This window comes from Peromyscus maniculatus, chromosome 4 (genome assembly GCF_049852395.1).
Source record: "Peromyscus maniculatus bairdii isolate BWxNUB_F1_BW_parent chromosome 4, HU_Pman_BW_mat_3.1, whole genome shotgun sequence".
NCBI classification, from domain to species: Eukaryota; Metazoa; Chordata; class Mammalia; order Rodentia; family Cricetidae; genus Peromyscus; species Peromyscus maniculatus.
Window position 1 is genome coordinate 2,762,137 of NC_134855.1, and position 13,919 is coordinate 2,776,055.

At 37.9% G+C, this 13,919-nt stretch overlaps 1 protein-coding gene across 7 annotated transcripts in view; it reads right to left on the minus strand.

The window, feature by feature from the left end:
* The window catches only part of Rabgap1 (RAB GTPase activating protein 1), a 125,885-nt gene that overhangs the window by 69,049 nt on the left and 42,917 nt on the right, over nt 1-13,919 (minus strand). For all 7 annotated transcript variants that reach the window (XM_015986153.3, XM_076568475.1, XM_006992533.4 and 4 more), the window contains one exon: nt 8,985-9,154. In XM_015986153.3, coding sequence (XP_015841639.1) covers nt 8,985-9,154 — 170 coding nt within the window. The remainder of the gene's footprint in view (nt 1-8,984; nt 9,155-13,919) is intronic.

Sequence of the window (13,919 nt, forward strand, 5' to 3'; positions counted from 1 at the left end):
CAAAAACAAGTAAACATTTGTTTCTTCAAAACTACAAAAATAAGGTAACCAATATTATTCACCTAGAAAGTCCTCTTTAACAACAATATGCCTTGTGAAGTTATACAGAGTTGAGAATGGGATCAGGCTGGTAAGTTAATAACATCGCATGTGAAAATATTCACTGTTCAAGGGCACAGGATTCATTATACTACTTAAAAAACTTCTGGGGGCTGGAGAGATGGCTCAGAGGTTAAGAGCACTGGCTGTACTTCCAGAGGTCCTGAGTTCAATTCCCAGCAACCACATGGTGGCTCACAACCATCTGTAATGAGATCTAGTACCCTCTTCTGGCATGCAGGCAGAACACTGTATACCTAATAAATAAATAAATCTTTAAAAAAAAAAAAAAACCCAAAAACTTCTGTTTGAATTTTCTATAATTAAAAGCTTTTAAATTTACATTTTGCAATACATCTTTTATAAATATTGAATAATTTAAATATATAAGTTTCTAAACTGTTATCATACATTCAAATAAACAAAAATAAATTACAATATATGTATTGTATACAATATATAAATTATATAATTATAAAAAAAATCAATCTGATAGGACAAAAGAATAGACATGGATAGATGAAGACATCTCCTGTTCCTGGGTAAGATGATGTCTCCTTAATAGAAGTAACCTTTTCCTAGAGCTAAACTAGTGGATTCTAACCTTTATTTAAAAAATAAAAGTATGTAGGAAAGTCCATAAACACCGGAGTATTTAGAGAAGGAAAGTGACCCACCACATATAAAGACATAAAGTCTTTGACATCAATGCATTACCAATGGATCAGGAAGGAAAAACCCCCAAAGAGGGCCAAACTTACATGAAAACAGGATAAAGGGAGCATCATAAATCACCGGACATTATAATGATTAATGAATTTCTCCTGGACAACTGGATGGCTCTTGGGAGACAGTCAGCCCCACATTTCAGTGAAGAGCAGGATCACTACACCAAAAACTAATGAGTCATTGTTCTAGAAACATCATGACAGCAAGTCATAGAAAATGTGAAAGTTATTTTTAACTTTTCAATTTTGATGCCAAATTCACAAGTTTTAAAAGGAAAACTTGATAAATTGAAGTACATAAAAAGAAACTATGTGACAAACTAAAAATGCTGATACACACCAAAGAAAGAGACGGGAGAGGGGTATGGAGGAAAAAGGAAAAGAAAAAACCCACAGTACTTAGAATCTACAAAATGTATTATACCAAGAACTATCAGCTACATACAAAGGGGGAAAAGAGAAGAGCCAGTGAACCCCACTTTAACTGATCACACTGCTACTGAAAGCTGTGCAAAAACCCGGTACCATGCATTTCCTAAATTAGCAGTGAAAGAACTCTCTAGTCTATTAAAACATGCTGAATCCTAGGAGCTGGAGATAATATAGGTCAGCAGTGCAGACCATTGGCTGCTCTTCCAGAGGACACGACTTTGTTTCCTAGCACCCATATGGTGGCTCATAACGATCTGTAATTTCAGTTCTAGGAGATCAGACATCCTCTTCTGGCCTCTTTGGGCACCAGTCACCCAAGTGGTATACTGTAGCATACAGACATTTATGAGGGCAAACATCAACAGACATAAAATAAACATTTTAAAAATTGATTTTTAAAAAAATGTTGGGATATTTTTTTTTAATTTTATGTGTATAGTATGTCTGTGGTGTACATATGTATGTAATATGTATTATATATGTCTGTGGTGTATGTGTGTATGATATATGCACATGCCATGTCTGTGGTATATGTGTGTCTGTGTGGTATGTCTGTGGTGTGGGTGTGTGTCTATGTAGTATATCTGTGGTACATGTGTGTCTGTAGTGTGTGTGTGTGTGTGTGGTGTGTGTGTAGTATTCGGTGGTATGTATGACTGTGTAGTATGTCTGTTTTATATGTGTGTCTGTATATCTACGAAGTATTCTGTGGTGTGTGTCTGTGTAATGTGTGTGTGCGAGAGAGAGAGAGAGAGAGAGAGAGAGAGAGAGAGAGAGAGAGAGAGAGAGAGAATGCACATGCAGAGATCAGAAGAGGACTTTATAGCTGTACTGCTCTATCCCTCTCCACCTTACTTCCTTGAAACAGGATCATCCACTGAACTAGAAACTCACCTTCTCCGCCAGGCTTGCCTTGGCCCCTCAATAATTGGGTTCTAGGATTGTGGGGCCATAGCCACCCATTTACGTGGGTGACAGGAATTCAACTGAGATGCCCATGCTTGTTCAGTAGGCACTCTTAGCCACAAAGCCATCTCCTCAATACCCAAATTTGGCAGATGTGTACATATTTATTGCATATGCAATGTACACACACACACACACACACACACACACACACACACACACACACAGAGTAAACTAGAACAAAAGGCCCAGGTTATCAGCTCTAGTTACAGTAATTATTTACCTCTATGACTTTGGTGGCATCATTTAAGTTTCTCAGCTAATATTAACTTCATTTGTAAAATAACAATTACATACAAGATTAGATTCCTTACAGCTTATTTGGCAGTGAGAAGTCTGTAATTTATTACTATGTGTGAGTGTGAACATGCATGCATGTGGACGTCAAAGGGCAGTGCTGAGGAATTACTTTCCTGGTATCTAATTGTTTGTGCCACACTGCTGGCCCTGCATCTTCTGGACTAATTTCCTGTCTCTGTCTCTCCTCTGGCTGTGGGAGTTCTGGGATTACAGACATATATGATCACATTTGGCTTTTTTACATGGCATTCAGTAATCAAATATGAGGTATCTTGCCAGCCCCCAAATGCTATAGTTTAATATTTATCTTTTCATTTTTTAAAAATTTTTTACCTGCAGAAGTCAGAAAAGGGTGATGGATTCCCTGGAACTGGAGTTACAAATGTTAGCTGTGGTACATCTCTAAGAGCAACCTGTGCTCTTAACCCCTGACCCATCTCTTCAACTCCTTTCTCTGTCTCTTTAAAACTTATGATTATTCATTTATTATGGGAATGTATGATGTGCATGTGTGTCATGCCACAGCCCTGTGTGAAGCAGAGAGGACAATTAACAGGATTAGGCCCACAAGTTTATACTGCCAAGAATATCTGGTTTACACTCACTTATGCCACCATTGGATATTTAGTATTTAGATCCTTTTTAGTAAATGTTATCTGACCATTTAGCTTAAAGAATGCAGTCTTTCTTTCCCTACTAATTTAAGATTCTTTTCTAATATGATTCTAGCTTAACAAAACAATCCCAGATGGGAAGGCTTCCAACCTAAAAAGGACTTACTGAATCACCAGATAATTTTAGTGAAAGGAAAACAAGAAAGTTTTAAATACAACACACACACACACACACACACACACACACACACACACACACGCGCGCGCACCAACATTTCTATAATTGCTTCCTCATATTTATGGTACAAAAAAAAAAAAAACCCACAAAAAGTAAAAAAACAACAACCCAATGGAAGACTGTATTTTTAAAAATTCTATATTTAAAATATCTGCTAGGTAGTTCTATTTTCTTATCTGTCTGAGCAAAAATCAAAAGGACTATAACTTTAAATTACTGCTTAAGTAAATCCTAAAAAATCTTTTTAGTAGAAAGACGAAACTTAACATGTCTCTGTGGAAGAATAGTAGATGACACTTAGAAGGCTCAGACATTATTGTGTTCACATTCTGTAAAATATACTATTGTACATCTCTAGATAACTGTTTCCTCATCCGTGAGAATAGTACAATAGCTCACTAGATTGCTGTGAAAGTTACACAGGACAGACAGCAAGGGCCACTAAACTTATAACAGGAATGAATGAAGGCTACTAAGTTATAAGGAGTGTGATTAAGACTGTTTGCAAGTGTCTTAAAACTATGAAAATTTTTTTTTTTTTTTTTTCGTTTTTCGAGACAGGTTTCTCTGTGTAGCTTTGCGCCTTTCTTGGAACTCACTTGGTAGCCCAGGCTGGCCTCGAACTCAGAGATCCGCCTGCCTCTGCCTCCTGAGTGCTGGGATTAAAGCCGGGTGGTGGTGGTGGCGGCGGCGGCGGCGGCGGCGGCGGCGGCGGCGGCGGCGGCGGCGGCGGCGGCGCACGCCTTTAATCCCAGCACTCGGGAGGCAGAGGCAGGCGGATCTCTGTTCCGAGGCCAACCTGGGCTACCAAGTGAGTTCCAGGAAAGGCACAAAGCTACACAGAGAAACCCTATCTCGAAAAACCAAAAACCAAAAACCAAACAAAAAAAAAAAACTATGAAAAATTATTTAAATACCTTATACTTTACTGTCATGGAATATTCCTTTACACAGTATGAAGCTGATTGGTTTAATAAAAAAGCTGAACGGCCAATAGCTAGGCAGGATTTTCAGGACAGAGAGAATGCTGGGAAGAAGACAGAGTCAGGAGGAGACACAGAGGAAGCATGGCATGTAGGTGATGAGATAACAAGCCATGTGGCAGCACATAGATGAATAGAAATGGGTTAATTTAAGTTATATGAGCTAGTGAGAAACAAGCCTGAGCTATCAGCTGAGCTTTCGTAATGAATAAGAAGTGTCTGTGTAGTTTCTTTGGGAGCTGCTGATAGGACAGAGAAAGACTCAATACACTTTACATAAAACTAACAGAATGTCCCAACTCTTTACCTACATTTCCCCACTCCCCATTCCTCCACATCTACAGGCCCATACACAAAATAAGACTTATCCATAAAAGATGAAATTGAAAATTATTAGGTTACTGCCCTCCTTTCAGCTTTCACATGTATATACCATTTTTTCACAAAGAAAATAGTGGAAATTCAGCATAAGTTTGGTTTATAACCTTAACAGAGGAGCATAGAGTAATCTAGTAACTACTTCATAGGTGTAATTTTGGCTGATTTAGCCTAACAATACGTCATTTATAGCCTAACTTAAAAAGTTAAGTGAAAAGTACTAGAATAACATAGGGTATATATTTTAATCTTTTCATGGAATTAAAACAAATATGTCCATGAAGAGGTATTCTATACTCAACTAGAAACATAATAGTCCTAAACCCTAAACACACACACAGTCTTTCTTTCTTTCTTTTTTTTTTTTTCAGAGCTGAGGATTGAACCCAGGGCCTGGCGCTTGCTAGGCAAGCGCTCTACTACTGAGCTAAATCCCCAACCCTTCACACAGTCTTTAAAAATAAATGAGACTTACCTTCTCCAGCCTAGCAGGTCACACAGTCCTTAAACCAAGATAATAAGAAATTCCGAGAAAAATGCCAGTAGCAGGGGAGTTCTTTTATGTCCTCTAACACAAGACTAATAAACTACAACTTTAGTGAAAGAAACTTACAAGTTTCTTTCTTACTATATAAACATTATATAATTAGTTTCTATTAATTAATTAAATATTAAATTATTTATTGCATCTTGCACTAGATACTTTTAAATGATTTATCTTTATGTATATGGGTATTTTGCTTGCATGGATGTCTATGTACCATGTGCATAAGTGGCTGAGAGACCAAAAGAGGATGTTAGATCCCCTGGAACTGGAGTTGTAGATGGTAGTAAACCACCATGAGAGTACTAGGAATTGAACCCAAGTTCTCTGGAAGTACAGACATTGCTCTTAAGCACTGAGACATCTTTCTAGAGCCACTGTAGATATATTTTAAAGAATTATTGCCCCTTACTCCCTAAATGTGCAGTAATGCTTGTGAATTGGTTTAATTTTTGAAGTGTTCTTCCCTAGGTGCTACTGTTCCATCTAAACAATGAATGTTGCTGAGTGTGGCATAGGTCTTTAATTCTCAGCATTCAGAAAACAGAGGAAGGATTGAGGGTTCGAGGCCACCCTTGACTGAATGAGGCTTTCTAAATGAGTAAATAAATAAATAAATGTTAAACAATGTTCTCATTTATGACTTAGGATTTTCTGATTTTGTCATAGTACCTCTGAACTAAAAGGCAGAGAGAATTTTCAATCCAACTTTACAGGATTTCTCATTAATGTCACAGTAACAGGATGAGGAAGATTCTATTATTGTGGCCAATTTAGAAGTCAGTAAACTTGAGACACACAGTTGAAGAAAACTGCTCAAAGTCAATGTTGGCCATTGGTTAAACCCAGGATGCTGATCTTATGCTAATTTCTTGCTCCTAGAGACTCAGGGTTCTCTGTCTCTTAAGACAATGCTGGAAAGAAATCCTTACTCTGACTCGGCTTGTTTTTGACTAAATGTACTCATCATAACTAATCTGGATATAAAGTAAATCCATACATAATACTTTCATTGATAATAATTTAATTTTGTATAGCAGAAAGTCAAAGTTACAAGTACATAAATTCAATTCAAAAAATACCAAAATAAATAAAAATAACTACTGAGAACTACTATAAGTCTTCAGGATAAATCAGTGAATATTGCCTTAGCAGAGATTATAGAATGGCTAAAAACCATAACATATTACATGGTATATAGTATACCAGGAAAGATGAAAGCTAGTTATATACATGTTATAACACACACACACACACACACACATACACACACACACACACACACACACACACACACACACACACACTGCTCTGTGTTGCAAGACACTGGCAGTACCAGCATAAGAGTAGGCAAATTAACTGGGTACTCAGGGTGAGTATTTGAGTAAATCTGAGTGCTCACAGGATGAGGAGATGAGCATTAGCCACTAAGAGCCAGGGGAAAGTACTCCAAGGAGTAGCTGATAAGGAAAAGCTGACGACTGAGCCCTTAAGAATGTGCCTAGAGCAGTGTGCCAAGAAAATGATGAGAAAGACATATCTACTGGGACCTAGAAGATAGCCCATTGATTACAGTCTGATAAGGATTTTGGCTTTAAAAGAAAAGAAAAAGAAAAGAAAGAATTATGGCTTTAAAAAAATGATAGAGTTTGAAATAGAAAAAAAAAAAATTATATGATCTGACCTAAAGCAGGTATGTTTAAAACAGACCACAGGGGACAAAGATGGAAACAAAGAGATGACAAAAGAGTTGTTAGCATAATATAGATGAAAAGTGATGGCAATGAATGACAGCTAACATAAGGTGCAGAGAGTCAACAGATTTCACAAACACTGGATATGGAGCACAAGGAATAAAAGCGTACAATTCTTGGACTAAGAAACATTTAGGTAAAGGCCATAAACTGCAACACTAAAGGCAGATAAGTAGAGTATTTGAGGGTGAGGGTAAGTTGGAGATGTCCTACAAATGAAGTGAGGAATAGGTATTTAAGGAGAAAGACAAGATCATCTGTGTCAAATGCTGCAGAAAGGTAAAAAGAGAAGAGAACTCAGATTAGCAATTTAGGTCAACAGGGACCATGACTTCTTCCAAGACATTTGGAATAGGAAAGTACAGGGGAGATAGAGGCTGATGGTATAAGTCAGTGGTAGACTACTTGCTCCACAAGAATAATAAAGGAGGAAGAAAGGAGAAGAGGAAAGAGGACAGGAGGAATGTGAAGAACGAGAGGGAGGGGGACAAGGAGACAGCTGCAATGGCAGAAGCAGCCGTGAAGAGATTAAAAATAAGGACCACTATGTGGTGGGAAAATTGAGAGCCAAGGAAGGCTAAAGAACATACCATATTTAACTACTGCCATCACAGGAAAAACAAGTGCTCTTGTCAAAGTTAAGTGCCATCTAAGAAAAAGCAAGAAGCAGATGCAGCGATTCATGGCCAGGTGCCAGGCCGAGCTCCAGGAGTCCAATCAATGAGAGAGAAGAGGGATTCTATGAGTGAGGGATATTGAGATCATGATGGGAAAACGTACAGACGGCCAAGCAAACTAGTGGAAACCCATGAACTGTGGACCAATAGCTGTGAAGCCCCCAGTGGACTGGACTAGGCCTTCTGGATAGGTGAGACAGTTGTATAGCTCGAACTGTTTGGGGGGGGGGGGGAGCTGGCAGTGGAATCAAGCTCTGTCCCTGGTGAATGGGCAGGCTTTTTGAAGCTCAATGCTATGGTGGGACACCTTGCCCAGCCTTGGCTCAGGGGGAAGGGGCTTGGACCTGCCTCAATTGAATGTACCAGGCTCTTCTGACTCCTTATGGGAGACCTTGCCTTGGAGGAGGTGGGAATGGGAGGTGCGTAGGGGGAAAAGGCTGGGGGGCAGGAGGAGGGATGAGAGGGGGACCTGTAGTTGGTATGTAAAATGAATATAAAATTTCTTAATAATCTCCAAAGCGAGTTCCAGGAAAGGCGCAAAGCTACACAGAGAAACCCTGTCTCGAAAAACCAAAAAAAGAAAAAAAAACTGGGTTGGGGATTTAGCTCAGTGGTAGAGTGCTTGCCTAGCAAGCACAAGGCCCTGGGTTCCGTCTTCAGCTCTGGGGGAAAAAAAAAAAAAAGAAAAAAAATAATTAATCTGAATTTACAACACAGACAAATAAAGAGGAAGATATTACTCACCATTCCTTAAGATCATTCAGTAATTTCTGAAGGAGTGATAATATATTATGCTCAAGCGTTTCAAAGAAAATATACTCAAAAAAGAACAAACAAACTCTCAGGGTAAAATAAAACCACTAAAACAAAAGAAAAACACACCAAAGAACTAGCTAGACATTCCAGAAATGAAAAATGTATGTTCAAAACTAAAAATAAAAAATTCCTTCATCAGACACAGTAGTGGACTGAGGAAGATGAGACCTCTAGCCAGTGAAAACCGCACACTAGAAGAGGAGCAGTGAAGATGATTTTACAAAGACAAGCACAAGGACATGTATTCAAGAGATGCTGAATGTCCTTTGGATGAGGACAAATGGAACCCTGGATCGTCACAAAAGGAAGAGTATAGAATTACAGCAGGAAGTTAAGAGATTATGGTTCTTTTAATACATTTAAAAGGTATATGACTGTTTTGAAAGACCTAACGATAAATGATCAATCAGCGTGAGGTGTGATCCTACTTTCTTAATAGCTAGGAGACAAAGTACCTGCTTTAGTTTCAGAAAGAAGTTCTCAGTAGTGCTGCGTTTGCTGAAGGGCCAAAACAACCTTTCATTAGGTGAACAAACTCGAACTTTCGTCTCCAGGAGAAATCGAACAGGCTCCTGTACTTCTGTTATCACCAAATCCACAGCTGTTGTCATGAACAGCACTTTATCTAGAAAGGGAGAGAAACAAGAAAGAAATAAAGGTGGAAATATATTTGCTCATGTAGTCACTGAAGAAGTAACTGGTTTTAATTATAAGTATTCAAGATATCTTAGGGTCAACCATCACATCAGAATTCTGATCCTGGGCAGCGTCGCAGAAGTACAAGGAGAGGGGGCAACAGTCCAGCAGAAAAAGTTACAGTCAGACTGTGTCTGCCAAAGTGCTACATATCTCTTAAGTCTCCTTCACATACCCTTTACAGTCTCAAATTTTAAATTTGGTTAATAATGGCTTAAAAAAAAAAAAAAAAACAACAGGTGTCCAAAACCAAAAAAAAAAAAAAAAAAACCAAAACAGGAATTAACAATCACTGTCGTTAATATCTCTTAATATTAATGGACACAATTCACCTATAAAAAGACACAGACTAACAGAATGGACATGAAAACATGATCCATCCTGCTGCTGCCTACAAGAAAAACACCTCAACTTCAAAGACAGACATATCCTCAGAGTAAAGGGTTGGGAAAAGATTTTCCAATCAAGTGGACCTAAGAAGCAAGCTGGTGTAGCTATCCTAATATCTAACAAAATAGACTTCAAACTAAAATTAATCAAAAGAGATGGAGAAGAACATTTCATATTCATCACAAGAAAAACTCATCATGATGAAATCTCAATTCTGAACATGTGTGTTCCAAATAAAAGGACACCCACATTTGTAAAAGAAACACTACTAAAGCTTAAGTCACATATCAAACCTTACACGTTAACAGTGGGAGACTTCAACACCCCACTCTCACCAATGGACAGGTCTGCCAAGTAGAAACTTAACAGAGAAATAAGGGAACTAACAGATGTTATGACTCAAATAGACTTAAAAGATATCTACAGAACATTCCACTCAAACAAAGAAGAATATACCTTCTCAGCACCTCATGGAACCTTTCTCAATTTGACCACATACTCACTCACAAAGCAAGTCTAAACAGATTTAAAAAAAATTGGAATAACCCCCCTGTATCTTAACAGATCAGCATGAGTTAAAGTTGGAGTTCAACAACAACACACATTACAGAAAGCCTACAAAGTCATGGAAACTCAATAATACTCAACCGAATCACCACTGGGTCAAGGAAGAAATAAAAAAATTGAAGACTTCCTAGAATTCAATGAAAATGAAAACACAACATACCCAAACTTATGGGACATTATGAAAGCAGCGCTAAGAGGAAAGTTCATAGCACTAAGTGCCTAGATAAAGAAGTTGGAGAAGCTGGAGGCGGTGGCACACACATTTAATCCCAGCACTCAGGAGGCAGAGCCAGGTAAATCTCTGTGAGTTTGAGGCCAGTCTGATCTACAGAGTGAGATCCAGGACAGGCACCAAAACCACATGGAGAAACCCCGGCTCGAAAAACTAAAAAAAAAAGAAGAAATTGGAGAAATCTTACACTAGCAACTTAACAGCACACCTGAAAGCTCTAGAACAAAAAGAAAAAAAGAAACTAACTCACTTAGGAAGAGCAGACAACAGGAAATAATCAAACTCAAGGCTGAAATCAATAAATTAGAAACAAAGAGAGCAATACAAAAAAATCAATGAAATAAAAGAATTGTTTCTTTGAGAAAATTAACAAGATAGCCAAACCCTTATCCAAAGTAACCAAAAGACAGAGAGAGAATACCCAAATTAACAAAATCAGAAATGAAAAAGGAGACATAACAACAGATGTTGAGGAAATCCAGAGAATCATCAGGTCTTACTTCAAAAACCTGTACTCCACAAAATTGGAAAATCTGAAAGAAATATACAATTTTCTTGATAGGTACCACATACCCAAACTAAATCAAGCCCAGATAAATAATTTAAATAGAACTATAACCCCTAGGAAATAGAAGCAGCCATTAAAAGTCTCCCAACCATGATACCCAAACCATACAAAGATGCAACAAAGAAAGAGAATTACAGACCAATTTCATTCATGAACATTGATGCAAAAACACTCAATAAATACTGGCAAATCAAACCTAAGAACACATTAAAAAATCATCCACCATGATCAAGTAGGTTTCATCCCAGAGATGCAGGGATGGTTCAACATATGAAAAGCTGTCAACATAATTAACCATATAAATAAACAAAGAAAAAACCACTTGCTCATCTCTTTAGATGCTGAAAAAGCCTTTGACAAAATCCAACACGCCTTCATGATAAAGGTCCTAGAGAGATCAGGAATACAAGGAACATACCTAAACATAATAAAAGTAATATACAGCAAGCTAACATCAAATTAAATGGAGAGAAACTCAAAGCAATCCCCAATAAAATCAGGAACAAGACAAGGCTGTCCACTCTCTTCATATCTATTCAATATAGTACTCAAAAGTTCTAGCTAAAGCAGTAAGACAACAAAAGGAGATCAAGGGAATACAAACTGGAAAGGAAGAAGTCAAACTTTTGTTATTTGCAGATGATACGATGGTCTACATAAGTGACCCCAAAATTTCTACCAGGAAATTCCTACAACTAATAAACACCTTCAATAATGTAGTGGGATATAATATTAACTCAAAATTAGTAGCCCTCCTATATACAAATGATAAATGAGCCAAGAAAGAAATCAGAGAAACAATACTCTTTACAATAGCCAAAAATAATATATCTTGGGGTAACCCTAATGAAACAAGGGAAAGACCTGCATGACAAGAACTTTAAGTCTTTGAAGAAAGAAGTTGAAGAAGATGGCAGAAAATGGAAAGATCTATCTCCCATGCTCATGGATAGCATTAACATAACAAAAATGGCGATCTTACCAAAAGCAACCTTCAGATTCAATGCAATCCCTATAAAAATCCCAATACAATTCTTCACTGACCTTGAAAGAACAATACTCAACTTCATATGGAAAAACAAAAAACCAAAAATAGGGGCTAGAGAGATGGCTCAGAGGTTTGAATCACTGGCTGCTCTTCCAGAGGACCAAGGTTCAATTCCCAGCACCCACATGGCAGCTCACAACTGTCTATAACTCCAGTTTAAGAGGATCGGGGGTGAAAAAAAAGGGGCGAGGGGGATCCGGCACCCTCACATAGACATATATGTAGGCAAAACACCAATGCACATAAAATAAAAATAAGTAAATTGTTTAAGAAAAACCTGGGGGTTGGGGATTTAGCTCAGCGGTAGAGCACTTGCCTAGCAAGCACAAGGCCCTAGGTTTGGTCCTCAGCTCTGAAAAAAAGAAAAAAAAAAAGAAAAACCCAGGATAGTTAAAACAGTCCTGTACAATAAAGGAACTTGTGGAGGCATCACCATCCCTGACTTCAAGCTCTACTATAGAGGTATAGTAATAAAAACAGCTTGGTATTGGAATAAAAACAGACATGCAGATCAAGGGAATCAAATCAAAGACCCTGACAAAAATTGACACATATATGAACACCTGATTTTTGATCAAGATGCCAAAATTATACAGTGGAAAAAAGAAAGCATCTTCAACAAATGGTGGATGTCGGCATGCAGAAAAATGCAAAAATATCCATATCTGTATCCCTGTATAAAACTCAAGTCCAAGTGGCTCCAAGACCTCAACATAAATCCAGATACATTGAACCTGATAGAAGAGAAAGTAGGAAGTAGCCTTGAATGTATTAGCACAGGAGGCCACTTCCTGAATACAACATCAGTAGCACAGACACTGAGATCAACAATTAATAAATGGGACCACCTGAAACTGAGAAGCTTTTGAAGGGCAAAGGACATGGTCAACACAACAGCCTACAGAATGGGAAAAGATCTTCACCAACCCCACATCTGATAGAGGACTGATCTCCAAAATACATTAAAAAAAAAAAAAATCCTCAAGAAACTAGACATCAAAATATCAAATAATCCAATTTAAAAATGGGGTATAGATCCAAACAGAATTCTCAACATAAGAATCTCAAATGGCTGAAATACACTTAAAGAATTGTTCAATATCCTTAGTCATGAGAAAAATGCAAATCAAAATGAATCTGAGATACTATCTTATTTATACCTGTCAGAATAGCTAAAATCAAAAACACTGATGACAGCTTATGTTGGAGAGGATGTGGAGTAAGAGGAACACTCCTCCACTGCTGCTAAGAATGCAAACTTGTATAGCCACTTTGGAAATCAGTATGGCATTTCTCTGAAAATTGGGAATCAACCTACCTCAAGACACAGCTATACCACTCTTGAACATATACCTAAAGGATGCTCAATCATACTATAAGGACACATGCTCAACTATGTTCACAGCAGCATTATTCATAATAGAACATGGAAACAACCTAGATGGCCCTCAACCAAAGAATGAATAAAGAAAATGTGATACATTTACACAATGGAGTATTACTCAGCTGTAAGAAACAATGACCTCATGCAGGCAAATGGATGGAACTAGAAAAAAAAAAAAATCATTCTGAGTGAAGTAGCCCAGACCCAGAAAGACAACCATGGTATGTACTCACTCATATTAGGATATTAGGAGTAAAATATAGGATAACCAGCCTACAATCCACAGCCCCAGAGAGGCTATATAACAAAAAGGACCCAAAGAGGGATGCTTAGATTTCCCTGGGAAGAGATTTCCTGGGTAAAAGGGGTGGGGGAAACAGAGGGATGGAAACTTGAGGAAACAGGTTGGGTGGGTTGGGTGCTGGTATGGGAGGCAGGTTAGGGTCGGGATGGAGGAGTAGAGTAAGGAAAGAGACATCTTGATGGGGAGCCCATTTTGAAGTTA